Source organism: Vidua chalybeata, chromosome 29 (assembly GCF_026979565.1).
Source record: "Vidua chalybeata isolate OUT-0048 chromosome 29, bVidCha1 merged haplotype, whole genome shotgun sequence".
Classification (NCBI taxonomy): domain Eukaryota; kingdom Metazoa; phylum Chordata; class Aves; order Passeriformes; family Viduidae; genus Vidua; species Vidua chalybeata.
The window spans coordinates 629,207-652,494 of NC_071558.1; the positions used below are offsets into that span (position 1 = coordinate 629,207).

The 23,288-nt window shown below is 49.1% G+C and overlaps 4 protein-coding genes and 1 pseudogene across 4 annotated transcripts; 3 read left to right on the forward strand and 2 right to left on the reverse strand.

Annotated features, from left to right (window-relative positions):
- Positions 1-2,503: 2,503 nt before the first annotated feature.
- On the reverse strand, positions 2,504-3,062 carry LOC128801147 (feather beta keratin-like). Its single transcript, XM_053966828.1, has one exon. It carries the CDS (start codon positions 3,040-3,042, stop codon positions 2,737-2,739), a length of 306 nt encoding a protein of 101 aa, XP_053822803.1. The 5' UTR covers positions 3,043-3,062; the 3' UTR covers positions 2,504-2,736.
- Positions 3,063-5,803: 2,741 nt separating this feature from the next.
- Positions 5,804-6,240, reverse strand: LOC128801149 (feather keratin 1-like). Its single transcript, XM_053966830.1, has one exon. The coding sequence runs from the start codon at positions 6,190-6,192 to the stop codon at positions 5,887-5,889; it is 306 nt and encodes a 101-aa protein (XP_053822805.1). The 5' UTR covers positions 6,193-6,240; the 3' UTR covers positions 5,804-5,886.
- Positions 6,241-7,739: 1,499 nt separating this feature from the next.
- LOC128801143 (feather keratin 1) lies at positions 7,740-8,442 on the forward strand. The gene has a single exon (XM_053966824.1). It carries the CDS (start codon positions 7,975-7,977, stop codon positions 8,278-8,280), a length of 306 nt encoding a protein of 101 aa, XP_053822799.1. The 5' UTR covers positions 7,740-7,974; the 3' UTR covers positions 8,281-8,442.
- Positions 8,443-13,151: 4,709 nt separating this feature from the next.
- LOC128801368 (feather keratin 4-like) lies at positions 13,152-13,502 on the forward strand. The gene has a single exon (XM_053967204.1). It carries the CDS (start codon positions 13,152-13,154, stop codon positions 13,500-13,502), a length of 351 nt encoding a protein of 116 aa, XP_053823179.1.
- A 5,344-nt stretch (positions 13,503-18,846) lies between these two features.
- LOC128801360 (feather keratin 4-like) lies at positions 18,847-19,196 on the forward strand (annotated as a pseudogene).
- The last annotated feature ends 4,092 nt before the right edge of the window (positions 19,197-23,288 follow it).

A 23,288-nucleotide genomic window follows, 5' to 3' on the forward strand; every position in this document is an offset into this window, starting at 1 on the left:
TGCAAAGCATCCCCAATTAAGTAAACTGGAGGTTGTTTACGCTCCCTGCGAGGCTGCCTTTTCATTTCCCTGTGCAGGACATGCCCATTCAGCCAAACTGGCTCCTTTCAAGTGCCAGCATTAGATGCCAAAAGGTTTTTAGGTTATTTTTCAGCCAGATCCAGGCTGATGTTTCAGCCAGCTGGGTGGAGTGGTGCTGTATTTCCAGGTGATGTCAGCACCTTCCCCTCCTAAGGCAGCTCTGAGCCTTTGGAGTGATAAATGTAGTTTTTTTATTATAAACCCAGGATTAAAGGGCTGGCTGTGGCAGGGACTGGCCATAGATGTTGCTCCCTGTGACTCCAAGGCCTTTCAAGCCTTTTTAGACATCATTTATTCATCAGAGAGACTACATGGGTTGGTTTTGAACTTTCTTTTGGATCTCATATTGCCTTTAGAAGAAATTATCTAGTTTCTTCTGCCTTTCACCTCTTTCAGCATTGCCTGGAGTTCTCCAATCAGCAGAACAGGACAGTTCCAGAAGGAAGGATGCTGCTTTCCCAACAACAAATATTAGTCAGTGTCACTATCTTGCAGAAAACACTCCCTAATGAGAACATCTGACTTCAAAACCCTTCCCCCATTCCCCATGGCCATCCCTCCACTCCTTTTCCCCCCCGGCCTCGGAACAGAACCTACACCTGGTCCCAAACACTTGGGAATATTTCCAAGCAGGACACAGGGAGCAGCTGAGGGTTGGAAGTGCCCACAAACCCAGCCTGGGGAGCAGCGGGGGCCAGGATGTCCCCAGAGATGCCCAGCAAGGGAAGGATTCCACTCTCTGAGCTACATTTCCTGGGGCAAGAGCAGAGTTGGTGACCCCAGGAGCCGTGACAGCCCCGCCCGGCCACCACCGTGACACCCCTCGTGGCAAAGGGGGCAAAACTCCTGTCCCAGAGAGGCTGGGGCTCCATCAGAGACAGAAAAATCTTAAATCCCAAGAGGTCCAAGCCAGATTCCTCATCCAGGAAGATGAAGGGAGCTCTCAGGTTGACAGGAGAAGTTTCTCCAAACAAACCCATTCAGGAGAAAACCCCAGGTGTGACAGGGCAGATCTAACAGAGAGATTTTTCTTCAAAAAAACCACACGTTTCCATCCAGGCATTTCCACGCAAATCCCTTCCACAGGCAAAACACTGAATGCAACAAAGGCATTTCCACCCTCTCTCCTTCTCCCTCACCCAGACCTCCCCACTGAGGGTCTCCGTAAAGCCTATCCCCACCCACCCCATTCTCTCAGGGGTGTCCTGGGGGTGGTGCCTCCCTTCCCTGGTTCCATTTTGACTCTGTGGCTCCAATGTCCCCTCCTGGCTCATACAGGGATGGGAGGGCATTTCCACAGCAGATAAATGCGTATATTCTCAGTTCAGTCAGAGAGAAAAGGAAAGATTTCTACCAGGCTAAGCCTGGGAAAGAGTCCGAAAAGAATGTAAACATTTTATTATCTCTCTTGCTGTTCGTATTGTTTATAGATATGTTCTGCCACCGTGTGCTATTCATAGTGCACCAATGGTGTGAGATGTTTTTACTTTAAGACCAATGAAATTGGTCCTCACGATGTGCTCTATAAAAAGAGTGATGTATTTGAAATAAATCTTTCTCTTCTTTGCCTTCTGAACTGGAGTTGTTTCGTTCCCGTCCTGCCTCAATGGCGACAGATAAAGAGACAGAGCAACTTGGCAGGATGGCTTTATTTCAGACACTGAAGCCCCAAATAGGGCAGAGGAGCAGCCTTTGGCTCTCAGCAGATGACTGCAGGGCCAGGCACACCCCATCCCTGGGGAGAAACACGGCAAAGAATGCAGGAAAAGAAAATTTGGCATCACGTTGACTTTGGCAGTTGCACTGGTGGGCACATGTCCTTTCAACTCATTTGGGACTCCCTCTGCACCCAGGGCTTGGGAGAAGTGCTTGAGGAGGGAAGGCAAAGGTCCAGGGGTAGGTGGTAAAACACAACCATGGCCTTGGGCAGCTGGGTGGAACTGGCACAGATACATCGGTCAGTGGCTTGACTCACCAGCTGCAAGTTGCCCCCAAACTCAGCCTCGCTGAGCAGTCCCCTGGGGCACTCCTGGCCACTCTGGGCACACCCACACAAGGCCACACACCTTCCACTGCCCCATGGCACCTGCAGTGACTGCCTTGGAGGTTCTCACCTTGCCCAGGTGAGAGAAGGGTCCATCCCTAGCCTTTAACCACCCAAAACTCCCCAGGGCATCACACCCCACATGGCGCAGCTTTGGCTGGGGATCGCAAAAGGGAAGGAACTCCAGGAGCCTCCAGTTCCAATGCAGAGTGAACTTTATTGAGTATGAAGACAGAAACAAAGCAGGGGTGGGCAGGGCCCGGGCCAGGCTGGCCCAGCAGCAGGGCCGGGCAGGCAGCCCTGGCTGTGCCAGCAGTGGGACACACGTCTGCCTGCCCCGGGCACGGGGCCAGCGGGAGCAGCAGGACCCCGCTGCACTGGCCAGGGGCTGAGCCCCTGGGCCAGCAGAGCAGGGCCCGGCAGGGCCCGGGGAGGTGCAGAAGAAAGCAGGACAAGCAGAAGCCTCAGCTGGCCACGTTTGCCTCCCTCCTTGGCAGGAGGGCTGCAGGGCCCCGAGGCCTCTGGAAACGCTGGCCAGCAGCTCCAGCCTCAGCGCGGCACCTGGCTTGGGGCGTCCTGGGGGAGGCACTCGCTGGACGTCCGGCCCAGCTCTAGCAGGGCAGGCACCTGCGGCCGCAGTAGCGGCCACCAAGGCCAGAGAGCCCCGAGAGCCCAAAGCCGCCCGAGTTGATGGGGACCCCGGACTCGCTCAGGATGCTGCCCACGGCGGCAGAGGTGGAGGATCCCACGGCGGTGTTCTGGGGGAAGGAGCTGAGGATGGGCCCGGGCAGGGTGACCACCACGGGGGACGGCTCGATGATGACCCGCGAGTCCTGGCACTGCCGGACACAGGGCTCGTTGCAGCTGTTGGCCAGCGGGGTGGGGCCGCAGGGCCGGCACAGGTCGTAGCAGGACATGGCTGTGGCTGCAGGAGCACCTGCAGAAGGCACAGGCAGAACTTGAGGCACGGCCTCAGCAGGAGCAGGAGCAGAGACCGGGACAAGGGACAGGGAATAGGGAGGAAGAAAGGACCAGGAACCTCATCCTCACAGCTTCCTGCAAAGAGCCCAAGAGCTTCTCCCAGCTTCTCCAGTGAACAGAGGCTGGGAGCAGGATCTGGTGGCAAAGTTCTCAGCAGGAGCTGCACAGCAGCGATGAAGGCAAAGACAAAGAGAAGGAGGAAGAGGAGAAGAGGAAGGCAAAGGTGGTTGCAGCTCACCTGTGTCACCAAGGAGGAGAAAGCAGGAGAGGTGGATGAGGGATCCTCACTTGCTCTGCCTTTTATACCATCCCACACAGCCCCGGGCCCACGGGCACCCTCAGCACATGGAACGTGTTTACCAAGCTCATCCTGCATGCAAAACATCCCCATTAGAGAAATGGGGACGGTGCAACGCTGCTTTTTCATTTCCCTGTGCAGGACATGCCCAGTCAGCCTCCCAGGCTCCTTTCAAGTGCCAGGATTAGAGGCCAAAACGTGTCTGGGGGCAGTGCCACGTCAGCAGGGCTGGGTGATGCAGCTGCTGTTCGGGGCTGTCCTATTTCATCTGGGGACACCAGGCTGTTTGCCCTCCAGGCCCTCACTTTAGGATTCCCAGAATGATCAGGGCATTTTTTCTGGCAGCCCTAAAATAACAAGCCACACTTAAAAATGTGGTTTTTTTGTGTCAGGCGTCACTTCATCTACCGCATAACCAAATACTTGACTCCAGCAGAGCTGGGCATCAACTTCCTTGTCACCTTGACCACTCTGAAGAATCAGAAATTTCACATCCAGACAAATCCATGCGCTCTTTGCCCTTCCATGCCTTCATGTAGAGCCCCCAGCATCCTCGAGTCAACGGAGGATGTTTGAAAAGCAGAAAGTCCCCTCCAACACAACCTAATTCTGCTACCACCAGCTCCACCCAGCTTCAAGTGTCCGTGTTGGGCCTTTCCCACTGTTCCTCCTCCATTCCCAAATCTCCAAACCCCTTCTGGGAGCCTACACCTAAACTCAGTAGCAGGTGGTGGAAAGAGCTGGCAGAGCTCTCCAAAGAGACATCAAAACACATCAGAAGGACTCATGGTCTGGGAATGTCAGCAGGAAAACACTGGAGGCAAGATCACACAAGATCGCGGGCTCCTCTTCCATCCTGTCAGCACACTCAGACATGCAGGGTTCACCTGGCCTGGCTTTGTCCCGTGGTCAGCACTGAGGGACTGCCCTTAATGGTCTTTGAGACCTCCATTCCCTGCCCTCCATGCCTGGAATTGTCTGGGACCCCTTCATTCCCTGACTTCCCCCCCTGGAATGTTCTCTGACCCCTCCATCCCTGGAATGTTCTCTGACCCTGCCACCCCTGGAATGTTCTCTGGCCCCTCCGTTCTTCTGCTCCAGGTGGAGTGAAAGTCACTTCTTGTGTTTGGACAATGCTCTCAGGCACAGGGTGGGATTTTGGGGTGTCTGTGCAGGGCCAAGAGCAGGATTTGATGATTTCTGGGTCACTTCCAATCTGGATATTCCATGATTCTGTGATTCCCTGAATGACAGGGAGCAGAAGACGTGGGAGGAAGCAGGAGCACCTTGCCCTCCTCTGCCTCATCACCCACCCTCATCACGACAACTCAACATTCCAGTGATGTTCTCCCTGTGCCCAACGTGGCCCTGTGACCTCCTGAGCCCTCCAGGAGAGACAGGAGGGCACAGGGGATGCTGTGGTGGCAGAAGTGAAGGGTAACAACTCCTTGGGATTCTGTTGCATGAAGGACATTGTCGTAGTTGAGACGGTCACAACACAGAGCAACACACTGCATTTTCAGAAGGCTTCAAACCTGGTTTTATTCTAGCACGCAAGCTTTTTATACATTCTTACAAAACTCAGGAATTTACACTTTTCTCATTGGTCAGGAGAGACAAACAAAGTGCTCATTGGAACAGGCAGCTGCAGGTGTCTCTTATTTCTCCTTCTTTCCTTCTTGGTTTCTGTGTCAACGACCTCGGTAGGAAATTCTTTCAGGGGTGAACATGGATCCTCTTCTCAGACTTCTCTCTGGCTCACAGAAGTCGCTGTAAAACCTCTCCCACAGGACATGAGCCATGGAAGGTGTTCCAGGAAACATTTTTCTACTGAGCGATGGAACACATGGACCAGGGAGGTTATTATGGGGTGTCCATCCCTGGACAGATCAAGAGAAGCCGTTGGCATCTAAAGCAACTCCCTCAAGGCTGTCCCACGTGAGCAAGGGTTGGGCCACGTGACCTCTGGAAGTGTATTCCAACCCCAAAAACTGTGATTCTGTGACCTCCCCCACAGAGCAGCTTTAGCTGGGGATCGCAAAAGGGAAGGAACTCCAGGAGCCTCCAGTTCCAATGCAGAGTGAACTTTATTGAGTATGAAGACAGAAACAAAGCAGGGGTGGGCAGGGCCCAGGCCAGGCTGGCCCAGCAGCAGGGCCGGGCAGGCAGCCCTGGCTGTGCCAGCAGTGGGACACACGTCTGCCTGCCCCGGGCACGGGGCCAGCGGGAGCAGCAGGACCCCGCTGCACTGGCCAGGGGCTGAGCCCCTGGGCCAGCAGAGCAGGGCCCGGCAGGGCCCGGGGAGGTGCAGAAGAAAGCAGGACAAGCAGAAGCCTCAGCTGGCCACGTTTGCCTCCCTCCTTGGCAGGAGGGCTGCAGGGCCCCGAGGCCTCTGGAAACGCTGGCCAGCAGCTCCAGCCTCAGCGCGGCACCTGGCTTGGGGTGTCCTGGGGGAGGCACTCGCTGGACGTCCGGCCCAGCTCTAGCAGGGCAGGCACCTGCGGCCGCAGTAGCGGCCACCAAGGCCAGAGAGCCCCGAGAGCCCAAAGCCGCCCGAGTTGATGGGGACCCCGGACTCGCTCAGGATGCTGCCCACGGCGGCAGAGGTGGAGGATCCCACGGCGGTGTTCTGGGGGAAGGAGCTGAGGATGGGCCCGGGCAGGGTGACCACCACGGGCGAGGGCTGGATGACCACACGGGAGTCCTGGCACTGCCGGACACAGGGCTCGTTGCAGCTGTTGGCCAGCGGGGTGGGGCCGCAGGGCCGGCACAGGTCGTAGCAGGACATGGCTGTGGCTGGAACAGCACCTGCAGAGAGGGCAGCAAAAGCACCCACGGGCTGTGAGGCACAGAGGAAGATGCTGCTCACAGGAGAAGGAGCAGAGTCTGGGCAGAAGGGACAGTCCAGAGAGGGAGATAGAAAGGACAAGGAATTGCAGTCCCCAAGAGGGCCCTAAAAACACAGACAAGACCTTCTCCCATCTCCCTCCAGTGTGGCACAGAGAATGGAGACGATCTCCAACTGCCCCAGCAAAACATAACTGAGGTGAAGCCCCAGTGGGAGCCAGAAGAGACAGAGGAAAAGAAATGGAAACAGAGGAAGGCACTCACCTGTGTCACCAAGGAGGAGAAGGCAGGAGAAGTGGATGAGGGATCCTGCACTTGCTCTGCCTTTTATACTGTCCCACACAGCCCCGGGCCCAGGCACAGTCTTTGTACAGGGAATGTGTTTACCAAGCTCATCTCGCATGCAAAACATCCCAATTACAAAAATTAATGTTTTTATTTTTGCCCTGCAAGGCTGCCTTTTCATTTCCCTGTGCAGGATGTGCCCAGTCAGCCTCCCAGGCTCCTTTCAAGCGCCAGGATTAGAGGCCAAAACATTTCCAGGGAAAATGATTTGTCAGCAGGGCCGGGTGATGCAGCCAGGGCTGAGGAGTGTCCCACTGACCATCTGGTGCCAGCCCCTGGCCCTCCAGGGCAGGACTTTGAAGTGCAGAGGCAGCCCCATGTCCCCTGCTGGACATGGGCACCACGGGGCCGGACTGGGGCTGGTCCCTCACCAGAAGGGATTCCTGAGATTGGAAAAGCTCTCCCAGAACATTGAGTCCCACCTGGGACTGATCCCCACTTTGTCACACAGCCCAGAACACAGAGTGCCATGGCCAGTATCCCACTGGTCACCTCCAGGGATGATGACTCCAAACCCCCCTGGGCAGCCCCTGCCAAGGCCAGGGGAGCGATGCCCAGGCCAGAGAGGGACAGAGGCGAGGAACAGAGCTGACCCTTGCAGGGGAATTGCCAGGCTGGAGCCTCAGGGCCCTGAGGAGCTCAGTCCCATCATCAGGAAACACTTTAAAGTCCTGCCCTGGAGGGCCAGAGCGGGAATTATTTGGGATGTTGGACACTCCTCAGCACTGGCTGCATCACCCAGCCCCGCTGACGTGGCACTGCCCTCAGACACGTTTTGGCCTCTAATCCTGGCACTTGAAAGGAGCCTGGGAGGCTGACTGGGCATGTCCTGCACAGGGAAATGAAAAAGCAGCGTTGCACTGTCCCCATTTCTCTAATGGGGATGTTTTGCATGCAGGATGAGCTTGGTAAACACGTTCCATGTGCTGAGGGTGCCCGTGGGCCTGGGGCTGTGTGGGATGGTATAAAAGGCAGAGCAAGTGAGGATCTCTCATCCACCTCTCCTGCCTTCTCCTCCTCGGTGACACAGGTGAGCTGCAAGAGCCTTTGCCTCCCTCTTCACCTTCTCTTCTCTTCTGCCTTGGCCCTCAATGGAATCTTTGTCTCTCCGTAGTGATCTTTGAGAGTCTTTCTCCTTGATCCTGCTCTCAGCAGGTTTTGGTGGTTGTTTTCTCCTGGGGAGAGGTGGGAGACATTGGGATTTCTTTGCAGGGAACTCTTTGGGCTCAGGGCTGTTGAATTGCTCCCTTCCTCCCTCTCCAGGCTGTCCCTTGTGCCCAGGCTGTGTTTCCTCCTGCCCAGCAGCATCTCCCTCTGTGCCTCACAGCCCGTGGGTGCTTTTGCTGCCCTCTCTGCAGGTGCTGTTCCAGCCACAGCCATGTCCTGCTACGACCTGTGCCGGCCCTGCGGCCCCACCCCGCTGGCCAACAGCTGCAACGAGCCCTGTGTCCGGCAGTGCCAGGACTCCCGTGTGGTCATCCAGCCCTCGCCCGTGGTGGTCACCCTGCCCGGGCCCATCCTCAGCTCCTTCCCCCAGAACACCGCCGTGGGATCCTCCACCTCCGCCGCCGTGGGCAGCATCCTGAGCGAGGAGGGAGTGCCCATCAACTCGGGCGGCTTTGGGCTCTCGGGGCTCTCTGGCCTTGGTGGCCGCTACTGCGGCCGCAGGTGCCTGCCCTGCTAGAGCTGGGCCGGACGTCCAGCGAGTGCCTCGCCAAGCCAAGTGTCCCCTGGAGCTGCTGGCCAGCATTTCCAGAGGCCTCGGGGCCCTCCAATCCTCTTGGCAAGGAAGGAGGGATGGAGGTGCTGTCTGGACTCGTGGCCAGACTGTTTCAGCCTTGAGAATCCTGTTTTTGAAGAGTTTCCTTGTCTCTGACTTGGCATTTCCGGTGGTTTAACGCTCCAGCAGTCAGTGGAGGGGTTTTATTCAGGAATTAAGGAAAGGTGGAGTCTTGCTTTCTGTCTCTCAGTTGGAATGGTTTCTTTTCCCTTCATAAATATATATTTTCCCTTTGTTTTTGCTGAATGCTACTTGACTGTTTATCATTAAACTGATGTTGCATTTGATTTTGAGTTTCTTTGTGTTTTTTCTCTCCTTTTTACCTCCCCTTGGGGCAGAACTATGTGAAAATCTATGCAAAGATTTCACAGAGAAAACCACCACAACTCATCTAAGAAAAGTAATTTTATTGGGTTTTATGCTCTTGAGAAGCACTGAAGCGGTTCTCAAATCTATTCCTATTTCTAGGATGTTTTCCCCCAATTTTTTTATCCCACCTCTGTATTTAAAAGTACAGTTGTGGTGTTTAGGCTTGAGAGATTTTAGATCTTGTCCCCTCTTTGGCATCTTTGAAACTACTGAGAATCTGAATGATTATTAATATGGCAGAAGCAACACTTGCCATTGTGGCAACAAAATGAGACCCGAGAAAAATAAAGCCACGAAATAAAATCTATTTGAAAATGAAATCATCCTGGAGCTGAGCTATAAATTTTTGAGGAGCTTGAGAGAAGGGTCCTGGCATTCAGGTCCAAATGTCCACAGAACAGGCAAAAGAGGTGGGGTTTTCTATTCAGACATTTTATGCTTTGTTTGAAGTTTATTAATATTTATTTACTTGCAAATTTACAAATTTGGGAGAAGAGTTCAGCAAAAAGATGGGATAGAATCCTAAAATATCCTCATTGGATGGGACCCTCAAGGTTCATCCATCATCCAATCCTGGTCCTGCACAGTCACCTCAAAATCCAAAAACACCCCTGGGAGTGTTTCCCAAATGCTCCTGGAATAACCCTGGGACCATGCCCAATCCCTGGGGAGCCTGGGCAGTGCCCAGCACCCTCGGGGGGAAGAATTTTCCACAAAAATCCAGCCCAAACCTCCCTGGCACAGCTCCAACCATTCCCTGGTCACGGGGAGCAGAGGGACTCTGCTGGGGACCCTTTCCACCCGTGGCTCGAGGCAGCAACACCAAAAAATGAAATCTGGGCAATGAAAATGTCCCAGACTGAGAGGAGCCTGGGCTGGCAAAGAGGCTTCCATGGGTGGATTTTCCAAACAATTAATCAGAGGAACTGGTGGGATGAGTTGTTCCCTGGGATCTGTGAGGAATTCAAGGGCAGCGGCATTCCGCAATGCAGAACCGCTGCAGTTGTATTTATGATCAGACTATTTTTTCTATTTTTTTTAAGATAAAAATGACCTCATGGTCATCTTAAGTGACATCCCAGATATGGCATTTGCTGATAAAAATGTTACACATAAGGTTTCTGTGGTGTAACAATTTTATTATGGTGTGAAATTGATGCAATACCAATTAAAAAGTATGGGGCTTAAAAGCCAGTTTAAATCTGTTTTTTTTGAAACATATGTAAGGGATTTGAAAATGTATTCTGTATCTACCACCAACAGACCATTTAATCTATTTAATCTATTTAATAGATTTAATAGATGTAATAATTTTAATTGATTTAATTAATTTAATCTATTAATCTTGCAATGCAAATAGACCTGGAGCACGAGGGGTGGAGGAGGGGAATTTGGGAGAGTGAAGAGTCTGGGTAAGGGGAAATAAACCCTGAAACTTACCCTTGCTGACCAAAAGGTAAAAAAAGGGAAAAAAGCTGTGTTCCGGAACCTTCCCAATCCATCATGGGGGTTGTGCAGGGTGTGGAAGTTTTTATTAAATTTCCAGCTCAGTTCAATTTCAAGCAGAATTTTATACTTTTAAGGGTCTGATCCATCACCTGCAATGACTGAAATCACTGGGGAGACAATTTCTGAAGAACACAAACCTGGTTTGGAAGCTGTGTTCCCTTTGGATGTTCAGGTGGAAAAATGGGTGTGATAACTCTCTAGATATTTTTAACTTTATGGGATTTTTGAAGCTTTTTTTTTTGCATTAATTAGTTCCCACACATATTTTTGCAAGTGGAACCTTTTCTTGATAAAGGAATTATCCTGCTTTTGTTTCCCAGTCTAGGTTTAGGCTGGTATTGCGTGAGAAGCATAATCCACCCATTAAAAATTCTTTCATCTTCCCAGTTTATGGGTACTTTTAATTTCTGGTATTTTTAGACCGACTCTAATAATGTCAGTGTGAAATTACTTCAAGCACAGTGTAATAAAGACAATTTTTTTCCCAGCTCCTCAGCAATTTGTTCACTTGTGGCCGCCTTGGGATCCAAGATCAAATCCAAGAGGAGCCAGAACTCTTTGTGTGCCATTCCCAGTCTGACCCAGTTAGAAACAATTGTCAATTAAAATGTTCACATTTCCCAAAAAAGAAAATCTCTGAGGACCTTTCCAAGCTTGGAGAAGCTTTGGGGTGACCTAATTGTGGCCTCTCAGGACCTGAAGGAGCCAGCAAGAAACATGGGGAGTGAATTTCCAAGAGCCTAGAATGACAAGACAAAGGGGGAAAGGGGTGAAACTGAAAGAGGGGAAATTTAGGTTGGATTTGGGAAGGAATTCTTCCCTGTGGGGGTGGTGAGCCCCTGGCACAGGTGGTTCCATAGATTCCCCACATCTGGAAGTGTCCCAGGACAGGTTGGGCGAGGCTTGGAGCAACCTGGGATCATGGGAGGTGTCCCTGCACATGGATTGGCACAGGATGAACTTTGAGGTCCCTTCCCATCCAAACCATTCCATGATTCCACGATTCTGACTGGTGTTTGTGAGCTGAGGTGGAACAGGAGGGGTTTAGAGGTCCCCTTTGTAAAAGAACTGATAAATCAGGATTAAATGTCCCCTTGTTCTCCCAGCTGTGCCTCAAACTGCGTTACCCAGATTTAATGCCATAAAACCATCTGAATTGGATGCGATAAAGTGGTAATTTGTCTCTGAATTCCATAACTCTGGCACTTCCTGCCTGGGCTCTGTGGGATTTCAGGGCTGGATGTGCTCTTTAGGCAAGGCCTTGCCCAAACCCAGAACTGAGATTGTTCTGACGCCCAGCTGGAGGCAGAGCCAGGTAAGCATCACTGGAGACAGGAATTTATTAAGGATTTACACTCATACCCTTAATAAAAGAACACCTTGGAATGATGAATTATGTATTATAGACATTCTTAGTATTTTTCTTTATGACTAAAGTCAAACATACTCTGGAGTCTGGATTTTGTTGTGACTGAAAGGTGGCCCTGGAATAAATTTGGTCCCTAATTCCCGAGATGAGAGAAACCTGCAGGACGGAATCTGTCTGTCAGAAGATAAGGAGGAAATAAAAACAAAGTAAATAAGCAGTGAGGAAAAGAACATTTAATCAGGTGGAACATTTGACATTCAGGACATACTCGTTGGGAATTAATTCCAGGTACAAAGGCTGTCTGTGGTCCCCAGGCCATCAGGGCTGAGGTATAAAAACCAACTCAACCCAACTCCTTCCTACCACTTCTCTTCCCTCTTTCCTCTTTTGTGAGCAAGGTTAGTTCAAATCCACTTCTCTTTCTCTGTTTGCTGAGTTCTTGCCTTTTAATAATCTGTTTTTTTCCCCCACAGTGTTCTGCTGCTTGCTGGATTTTTTTTTTTTCTTTTTTTTGGTGGGGGGAGGCTTTTTCTGTTAAAAAAGTTGGGGTTTGCTGTTGGAATCATGGAATTTCTGGAGTCCTGACTTGGTTATAAAGATCCTTGAACTGGTGATAGAAAGTTATTAAAATGTGGGATTTCAGACATGTTAAATTACATTAAAAATATTAGAAATAATAAAGATTAACAAATTGCATGGGTGAAAAAACTCTGCAAGGGGTTGGAACTCTATATTTCAGCAGCATTTTATATCTTGGAGGGTCTTTTCCATCCTGGAATGTCAGCTGGGTCACCAAGTTTGGAAATTTTGTTCCAGAGTGCAAAGACATCTCCTGGAATGTTGGGAATTGGGATCAGGGATTGTGGGGATGAAGGGAAAGAAGAGGAAAAAAGAGCTGAGCACCCTCTAGAAATCAGAGAATTTTGGTTTTATTGTTGTGGTGCAGATAAAACCCAGGAGTGTGCATGGAATTCCTGCCTTTTCTCACATCCATGGATGAGTTGTCTGGGAAAGATTTCAAAGACCTCTTCTTCAAGGCTGATTAATGACGTTGAAATTTGTCATTGAATTTTGTACCTCTTTGAAGGCAAAGTTGGAGCCTTGAAACGAATCCTCCCTTTCATTTTTCCAGCTGCCTGTGGACCTCTCTCCACAGGTACATTTGTGGTTGGGTTTCACTCCTAATTGCTGCTCCCTCAATGCTCTGGGTGCGCGGAGCTGGGTCTCTCCAGACGTGCAATCAAAATCCTACAATTAAATTAATGACACAGGTTTGTTTCATTTGTTCTGCTGCCAGTTCTTCCCCTCATCACCAACATTCCAGAGGATGTTTCAGCCTCTGTCTCTATTTAAGAGTTTGGTTTCCTCCTCATCTCCTGGCTCAGCTCCTAAAAGGCTCCTTGGAAAGTCGCTGTCCCAATAACTGAACTAAAATGAGTAAATGAGCTGAGCTGAGAAAATGCAGGTGTGACACAGCTCCTGCCTTGCCCTCAGGTGTGCTCCTGTATTCCAGACCTCATCCCGAGCCATGTCCTACTACGATCGATGTCCTCCCACGTCCTGCGGCCCCACCCCGCTGGCCAACAGCTGCAACGAGCCCTGTGTCCGGCAGTGCCAGGACTCCACCGTGGTCATCCAGCCCTCACCCGTGGTGGTCACCCTGCCTGGGCCCATCCTCAGCTCCTTCCCCCAGAACACCACCGTGGGATCCTCAGCCTCCGCAGCCGTCGGGAGCACTCTGAGCGCTGAGGGCGTCCCCATCAACTCGGGCAGCTCCTTGGGCTTTGGGGGCTTTGGCTACCCCAGGCTGGGCAGTGGCTACAGCCGGCCCTACCAGCGCTACAATGCGTCCCGCAGTGGCTTCTACGGGCCCTGCTAAGGTGGGAGGAGAAGACCAGGAACGCTGAACCCCTACCTGTCCCTGGAGCAGGACCGAGCTCACGGTGTCCAAAATGGGGTCAGAACCCCACAGCTCCGCCTGAACGGAGTCCATCGGCCCCTGGAATGAGGCCACTGCTCCTGTTTTACTCCTAGGTGTTTCTGGTGCTGTTTGTAGCTCTGCTGCTCGGTGTATTTGGTACTACCCAGTGTAAAGTTTTAAATTTAGGAATTAGGCGGGATGTGGTTCTCAGGGTGCGCTGGAAGAAGAGCTCTGCCTTGGGAACACGCCCCCCTGAGCTGAGCCTTTCCCCCCACACCGACCCCCGGTTCTTTGCAGGGCTTTAATCCTCTTGTAGGGATTAATAAAATGATGCTTTTATCATAATCTCCTGTGTCTCCTGCTGTTTTTTTCCCCTTCCCTCCTGTTCTTATTTGAAACTTTTCCCCTCCTGTTTTTATTTGAAACATTTTCAGTTTCATTTTTTAGGTGAAATTTATCACAGAGTATAATATCAATAGTCTGGGGGAGTTGGGAATATTGGGAAGGTCAGGAATGTTCAGCCTGGAGTGTGGAGAACTCAGATCACCTCCAGGATCTGATTTAGATTTACAACAGCCACTGTAGGCACTAAACCAGTCCATTTTGGGGGAAAAAAAGGAAAAAATTCTCTTGCTGGGAAGGTTTGGGGCATTCCACAAACCCAGTTATGCAAATAATATCTGCAGCAGGTTGAGTTGTCCCCAGGAGTTAAACTGCTCATGGTTTATGTCCCAGCCTGGTGTGAGATGAATAACCTCCCTCAAAGCTTCTTTCATCTCCGGGGACCCGGCATTCATTTCAATCCTTTGTTCCATCACACCCAGGGCTGCAGAGCCAACACAATGCTACAAATTTCAGTTCACGGAGTAATTTGTCTACTCTTTGGTGCCTCACCTGTCCCGGGAGCTCCAAAGGTGTTAATTGAGTGTGGAGAGTGCGAAACTGCACAAGCCGGAGTTGGTGTGTCCTGGCTCCCCATCTAAGGGCTCCCAACCTCTTGGATGATCTCCGGGTGTTAATTAGGGAGCTGGAATCCCTGCCAGGCTGTTAATGAGGCCATTCCCAAAATGGGATCTCCCCTCCAAGAGCTGCAGTTTCTGTGCCTGGAGGGGAGGATGAGGAGGAAGAAGCGTTCCTGGCTTATTTTAGTTTTACCCATGAAAAGGAGGTGAATTTTTCTTGGGAGTGATCCCTACTAGAAGGAATGGATTTTATAACATATTGGAAAAGATTACGAGCTGTTGGGTTGTAGAGATTTTGAGGAGAGGGAGGAGAAAGACTCTCCTTTTATAGAAAAACCTTTCGTAGAAAAACCTTTTTGTAGAAAATACTCTAAAAAAGAAGAGAATCTTCTTGTGGAGAGAATAAGAGGAGTTAAAGGATTTTAAGGAGAAGGAGATTTGGCTTAATTGTTTTTAAAATATAAATTATAGAAAGGTTTAATTAAATAATTAAAGTTTCTGAAGGTGTTTAGCTTCGTGCACACATGACAGTTTATGGTGGTTGGTTGGATGACATTTGCTGTGCTTAGACAGAATGTAACTGATAAATTGGCTAATTCCTTAAAAAGGCCTGTTTTTTGTGATCTGCAGCTGCCTGGGCACTCCGTGACAGGGTTTAATTTCCTCCCCATGTCCCAGAGCTCCCTCCATCCCAAAAAATGTCTTCCTATGATTTGTGAGCCCCCATGTTCTGTGGAAATCGGGTTTCTCATGGAAAAGAAATGTGTTGTGCATGGGGTTTATCCCAATTATTCCTGGCAAATCCTGGCTCCCAGGGGATGGATCAGAATCCCAAATTCACCAGCCTTGGTGGCACCAAAGGTTGTTCTGTGAGGAAGGTGGAGCTGGCACCCAGGGCAGCGCCAACTGCACTCATCCAATTTGAAACGTAATTAAAATCTGCGTTTGAAACCTCGCGAAAAGCAGGTCTGAAAAACAAACAAAACCTTCCCATCCTGGGTGTGTTGTTTTGCAGAGCTTCTGGTGAGTAAATAATTTCTCCCCTCGAGTGTGAATTAATTTCTGGAGCTGTTTCCTGCTGTTCCCAGCAAAATTCCAGCTGGGAATTCCACACAACCCGCCTCCCTGTAGGAATTCTCCGCAGATCCATCTGGGAGTGAGTGACATTAATTTTTGGATAAAACCAGAAATCATAACAGAAATTGTTGATTAGCCCAGAGTAAGATGCCAAAGCAAACCTCAAACCTGAGTGATTTTAAAGTTGCTTGTGACAGAATCTGAATAAAATTAACAATGAAATGAGCTCCAGTTGGGTGTGAAAATGGAGGATTTCACATCTCCCTGTGCCTTCAGGGGGGTTCTTTGAGGAGAGGTGAGGTCCCAGGCTCTGCCTACCCCAAAAAACCATCTTAGATCACACATCCACAGCTTCATCTGCCTGGACTGGGCAGCAAATTTCAGCCAGGAACGGGGGGTGGCTGCAAAAACCCCGAATTCCAGGCAAACATGGCCAGAAGGTCTGAATTAAACACCTTAAACTGCAGGAACACCTTCCAGTTCAAACAATTCCCAATCCAGGGGGATCTGGACAGGCTGGAGAGGTGGGACTGAGCTAAGGCCAAGGCCGAAGTACCAAACCCAGGTCGGGGCAATGCCAAGAATCCAGGGAGGGGATTCTGCCCCTCTGCTCTGCTCTTGGGAAATTCCACCTGGAATTCCAGTTCTGCAATTGTGTCCAGCTCTGGAAATGTGTCCAGTTAGGGAATCGTGTCCAGCTCTGGAATTGTGTCCAGCTCTGGAATCATGTCCAGCTCTAGAATCGTGTCCAGTCCTGGAATTGTGTCCAATTCCAGAATCATGTCCAGCTCTGTAATGGTGTCCAGCTCTGGAACTGGCCTGGATTATGGTGGGAACCTCAAATGGCTCCATAAAGTCCTCACGAGCTCAGTCCAGAATTCCTGAGAGAAAAGCAAAACTCAGCACAGGAAGGAACTCAGGAGCTGCAAGAATTTTACAGAGGCTCCAAGCCTTTGAGGAACTAATTATTCATAACAAGCTAATTAATTTCAATTCAAAACAAATTGCAGATGCCACTCTTGCCAGGGAAATTCCCTCTGCTTCTCCATGGATTTTGGGGTCCCTACTGTGCCCGGAGACTTCACCCAGGGATGACTGTGAGTAACCTCCCAGTTCCATTTTGATTAAAGATCGCTTTTTTCAGACGTTCAGTCACTCACAGGTGTCTCAGGAGGATGTTCTCACATTATGCAAAAAGTCTTAATTATAATCAGAATATTTAGGTCTGGCCTTGATGACAAAAATCTGTGAACTCTTAATTTGCTCACTTTAATTCGTTTCAAAATCAAGCCATTAAGTCATTCTGAGAGTACAATAAAATAAAAGCTTTAGTTGGAACAATATTTATTGTAATTGCTTACAAGGAAGTCTCCAAACAGATTTGAAATGTTGCCAGATCTGTTTTTAAATTCACAGCTGGATTTGAAATGTGTTTTGTGTTTTCCAAGCAAAACTCGGATGAAAGAGGAATAAAAAGAATGAAGAAAATCTTAAAAAGATGAAAAGGAACTGTGGATGGTGTTATGCAAATTAATTCCTCAGCTAACTCCTAGAGAGGAAATATTTTTTAAAAACAGCTGCCAATTCCTTAAAATATGGAGAAATAGTGAGGAATGCACAGCTAAGGACAGCCAAGGATTTTTTTTTTTTTTGAGAATCCTCCTGAAATATGAGCTGGCTCGAGCCAAACTTTGAACTTTTTGATTTAAAATAAAGCAGCTGTAATTCTTGTCAATAGAAACAATGACATCAATTTCACAGCCCAATTACTGCCCTGCACCCCATAATCTTTGTAACATATTATTAAATAAAATACAAGAATTCAGATCTAGGTCAGGGATCTGAAATGTGCCAAGGATGGGACATTTGCATGGTGGCACTCCAGTAAAGCTGCTGATAAACTTTGAAGTCCTCAGGAAGCTCTGCCCAAGCCAAACGAGTTTTTGTTCCCAGGGGATCCCAACAGAGACAGCCCTAATTTAAATGTGATTTGCATGTCTCGGGAGTGGCTGTGCCAGCAGAGCAAGAACCTCGGGGTTAATCCCTTCATCCAGGACTGCTTATCGGTTTGGGGTTGGAAAAGAGCTCCAGGATCATCAGTCCCAACCTGTGATTCATCCCTCGATGTCCTCTTGTTCCTGGGACACCTCCAGGGATGGGGACTCCAAACTTCCCTGGGAAGCCTCTTCCATGGAAAAATTCCTTCTTCCTTTCCCAGAGAGCCTCTCCATGCCTGGAGGTGTCTGAGGAATGAGTGGATGTTGGGCTGGTGACCATGTTGGGGTTGGGAACACCTTGGACTCGATGGTCCTGGAGGTCTTCTCCAACCTCAGGGATCCTGTGGAAAGCAGCTGGAAATACCAATGGCTTGCCTTCCAAAACCTGCAATTCTCCACAAATTCCCCCAGGATTTATCTTGCAGAGGAGGGCACTGCATTATGCAAATGAGGCCTAATCTCCTTTAATGACACCAAGCAGATCCCAAAGGGGTTTGAAGGCTGAATAAATCCTGCTGAATTAATCATTGCAGTGTTCCCAGGAATGAACCCAGCCTGGAATATTTTAAGATGAAAGCATCCTGTGGTCAGATAGACAAACCACAAGATAAGGAAGTGAAGCAGTAAAAAACATAAATGCTGAGGCAAAAAACCCTGTAATCAGTTGTGGCCCATAAATAACGTCTTGCACAAAGAGTGGCCCAAGTCCTTGGGTAACTCAAAACTCGGTATAAAAACCTGAGCAACTCCAGTCTCTCCCAGCCATTTCTCTTCCCTTCTTTGCCATCGTGAGTAAGGTGAGTTGGAACCTATTTATTCTCTTTCTACAGCGAACTTTTGCCTTGATTTTGTAGCTTTTCCCTCACTCCTGTTGCAATATTTTTTTCTCAAGGGAGGAAGGGATTTTATACCAAAGAGGGAGTTTTGTGTAGGTGGCGAGTTATAAAAATCATTAATTAGCCACGTTAGCTAAATTGCTATGGGTTATTTATTAAATGGGTTATTTATTCAGTTTTGGGATCCAAGGAAGTTTTAAGGTTGTGCAGCTGCACTTCAATATCAGCAGTGAATTCTTGGGCCTGTTCAGTCGTGTGACTGTGTCCCACCACAGCCCAAGTGGAGAATTCACCTAAGGCCAGAACAAGAACAGCACTAAAAATCTGATTTCCTTCTCAATTCCCAATCCTGAATGGACCCCTGGAAAGCTGGTGATAAATGTGGGTGTAACCCAGCTCCTGTATTCCAGACTTCCCTCCGGCCACAGCCATGTCCTGCTACGACCTCTGTGCCCCCACATCCTGCGGCCCCACCCCGCTGGCCAACAGCTGCAACGAGCCCTGTGTCCGGCAGTGCCAGGACTCCACCGTGGTCATCCAGCCCTCACCCGTGGTGGTCACCCTGCCTGGGCCCATCCTCAGCTCCTTCCCCCAGAACACCACTGTGGGATCCTCAGCCTCCGCAGCCGTCGGGAGCGCTCTGAGCGCCGGGGGCGTCCCCATCAACTCGGGCAGCTCCTTGGGCTTTGGGGGCTTTGGCTACCCGGGCTGGGCAGTGGCTACAGCCGGCCTTACCGGCGCTACAATGCGTCCCGCAGTGGCTTCTACGGGCCCTGCTAAGGTGGGAGGAGAAGACCAGGAATGCTGAACCCTGACCCGTCGCTGGAGCAGGACTGAGCTCACGGCCGTGGTTTTTGGATGCCACATGAGGTACCCCCAGCCTGGAGTAAAAGGAGCTGTGGGAGTTCGGCATCTCCCCAAACCAGGCCTTTGCTTGTCTTTTGTTGTGCTTTACTTCATATTTCTGATCAAATGTCTTGTCCTGCTTTTTTGTTTTGTTGCTTTTTTTTCTTTTTTTGTATTTGATAATAGGCAAAATATTAATTCTTGGCAATTGTTGTGCATGGCTGGATTAGCACAGGTCATTCATCAATGAAGAAGGAAGATTTCCACTCGCTGAGAATGTCGCTGTGAGAGGGATGAGTGGGTTCTGTCCTTACTGGACCATGGAAATGTATTCCTGATTTTTTCATTGCTTCCTTCCCTTCCTCAACCCATTAAATTTGTGCTGCATCACCCTCCGAGTCTGCCTGGCCTTCTTTGCTCTCCCAACCCCTTTTCCAATGCCTTTGGAAGTCCCCACTTCCAGAAAACATAATTTCAAAATAATAATAATTTCAAATAATTTCAAAGGAGAACGAGTCAGATTCCAGGGGTAGAAAACTTAAATCCGAGCCTGACACCCCTTATCAAGGGCAGAAAGGGACCCTGCAATAGGTGCCTCCTGCTGGGACATAAAAAGGGAATTTTAAAAGATGTGATACTTGGGAAAAGCCTTTTAAAAGAAGGGAGCTCAGCTGAGGTTCCTCAGGGAAATGTGGAGGGAGAGAAGCAGCAATTGGGGCATCCTTTTTTTGGGTGCAGCATCTCCTGGCGGCTGAGCTCAGCCCCTGGTGAGTCTGGGAGAGGAGGCACAGAAGTATGGGAAGAGTTTCTCCCTTTGGAATTTGCTGGGTTGGGAAGCAAGTCTGGGACAGAGAGATTAAAGGACTAAAATTTAAAGAATTTTAGTTCCAGACATCTCTTAGGGTGTTTTAAGCCAGAGCTGAGCTTTATCAGACGCGGCTTTGCTCCTCCTGGATTGGGATGAAGGAGCTGTTTAGACACCCTGAAGGAAAGAAGGTTTGGAAAGCTTCCCCTGAAGGCTCTGGATGACTCAACCTCCTGTCAGCTGGTAAAACTCCTGATATCTTGAAAAGTCTCACTTGGAGTCTTTGCCTATCCAAAATGAGGCTGAACTGTAATTAAAGGTGCTGATGAGGTGCCGACTGCAGTCATTAGTGAAATGAAATTAAAGGCGGTAAATGAAAGAATTAATAATTTTAAGGAGGAGGTTTTTTTTAATAAACACCAGAAGACAGTGGAAAGCTGGCAGTTTGATGTTCTATTACAGAGGAGCTTGGTCTGGATTAAATGTTTAATTTAATATTTTTTGCCATCTCAACTGAAGCTATTCCCTGATCAAAGGTGATGAATTCCAAAAAGTCCAATGGCTCCAAAGGTTGTGACTGAGGCACTGTTGAGAAGGTGCCTTGGACAGGTTCAGGTGGATATTTCTCATGAGAAAATTAATTTCCTTACCCTTGCAGTTCCCTTTTCATTAACTGAACCAAATCCCTTCCCAGATTGCAAAAAAACTCCCCTTAAAGCTGATATGTTTCCTCCAAGCATTCAGAAATCGTGTCAAACTTTTCAAAATAAAATAAAAAAATGACCCTCAAGCACCACCTCCCCCTTTCATTCATGTCCCAAACCGCCTTTTTGGGTTAAAACTTGGTGTGGCAATGAGTAAAGCACAAATCTGAGGTAAAAAGGGAAATCTGGGTGGGTTTGCAGTCCATTAGAAAGTGATTTATTCACTGCTGCAGAAAACGAGTGGGAATATCGTGTTAGAATGTTTTTCACAGGGAAGGATTTCTTCTGAAGACCTGCAACAACTTGGTCCCATGGAAATAAAAAAAAACCACCAGTTGTTTTTGCAGAAATATTTGTTGTCAGCGAAAATCCCTTTCAGCACCGAATTCTGCAAAGCTGAAGCCAGAGCTGCAGCATCTCCTGGGTTTACAGGGAGAAGGGAAGAGGCAGTAAGGCTCTGGAGAGCTTTTATGGCTTTCTGCGGCTGCCTGGAGGATCCCAGACATTCCTGCACCTTTTATTACCCAGTCCCCGCAGGAGCTGTGGGTTTACTTTACATTTGGCCGGGTTCCCAGCAGGGAAATTGGTTTGTTTACTGTTTATGTTCATTAATGGCTTATCCTGGCCGCGGATGAAACCCACGACCCGTGAGGCCGCTTTCATCTCCCTGCTTTGCATCCATGAAATATTCCCGACTCCATTGTGCCAACTCCACCTTCCAAAGTGGGGATGAGTCAAAATCCCGTTTGTTTAGAACTTCTGGCATTTTGGGCACACACCTGGGAGCAGCCCCTGGGAGCAGCGGGTTTTAATTGGAGTCCTGAGTGTGCAATCCCTACCGTGATAAGTGCCCAGGAGATTTCAGATCGCTGCTCCTTATAATCTTCCCATGAGCAACATCCCAAAGCTTTTGGCTCCTGGGAGGAGGAGATGGAGCCAGCCAGACAAGCTGGACTCAGGATCACCTTCAGAAGTGGAATTTGGGCTCTTTTTATCTTCTCTGTAGCTTTGGATGAGTTGGCTTTCAAACCACAAGCTGCTCTTAGAGTCGATAGATAATTCTTGTTATAAAGGAAAGTCAGGGAATCATGGAATGGTTTGGGTGGGAAGGGGCCTTAAAAATAATCTAAACCATGGGCAGGGACACCTTCCACTATCCCAGGGTGCTCCAAGCCTTGTCCAACCTGGCCTTGGACACTTCCAGGGATAGGGCAGCCACAGCTTCTCCGGACAACCAATTTTCTAACATTTCTATGCGTGCAGAGAGAACTTTGGGAAGGTCTGGTCAATCTTGAGGGACAGGAGAGTTTCCATGCATCGTGTCATCATTTTGGATTGCTCCAAACTGGGGACATCCAGCGACTCACTGCTGGAATTGAGATGATGCAAATTCTGATTTGTATTTCAAGGACAAGGTGGAAGGATTGGAGCTGGTGGGGAAGTTTGTGGAATCCATCAGGAATCTTGGCCACCCCTTTGAACCCCTGGTCATGTTCAAAGACCTTGTCCCTGCCCATTTGCTGATCATCCAACATTTGCATGTCTGAGTGGTCCAGGGAAATCTTTTGGGAACTTTGAAGACTTCTGCTCTTCAGAAATCTCCAACCAGCGTTTATTTCCCAGGAGATGTCGGGGAAGATACTCCCAGTTCGGGGCTGATTTGCTTGTCTCTGCCTCGGAGATTAAACACGAGAGGCTGGAATGCTCGGCCCTGCCCTCCAGTCTGCTCCTGCATTGTCTGCAATTACTTTTTAATCTGGAAATTGCCTTTGAAAAGGAACTGGAATTGCTGCACGCTGAGGTGATCTTTGAGACGTGCAAAGTGAAAGCCAGAATTGGCTTTCAAAGAGGGAAAAAATGAACAGGAACACTACAAACATCACTAAATAACTGCTATTAATTTGGGGAACAATTTTGCATAATGGTGCAAAGCCCAGCAGGGGAAAGTAATAATTTAGTGGTAAATGTAAAAGGGTTTGGCGTCTTTGATGACCCCAACGATGAGCTTGGGCAAGGCTTTGAACAGCTCCAAATTCCCAGGCATCCTCCAGCTGACCTCAATCACTGTCCTGGTTTGATGTAGAGAGAAAACCCAGCCTGGAGACTCCTGAGATGAAGGACTTGGACACTCAGTTCCCAAATTGTGTCTCAGATTCCATCATGGGAGTCTGGTGGTTTAATAATAAAGGAATAGGTCAGATGCTGATCCTCTTTTATGTTCTCTGCTGAGTCAAGAAAATAAAATCTGTTCCCTCAAATAATCCTTTTCCCAGTACCTTGGAGAGTGGTGGAGTTTAATCAGCTCTAAATGCTTTCTAACAATTTTATTTCCTTGATTTTTGTGTGTCTCCCTCTCTTTGAGAGGAATTTGGTGAAATTCTGAGGCAGAAGTAGGAATTTCTACCCTTCTCAGAGAGAGGTGTGCCAAAAACTTATGCCCTCCGTGCAGGGGGAAAGGGATGTCACAGGGAAGGTCACTGCACCTTTCCTGATGGTTTCATTCATCCTTGTCATGGT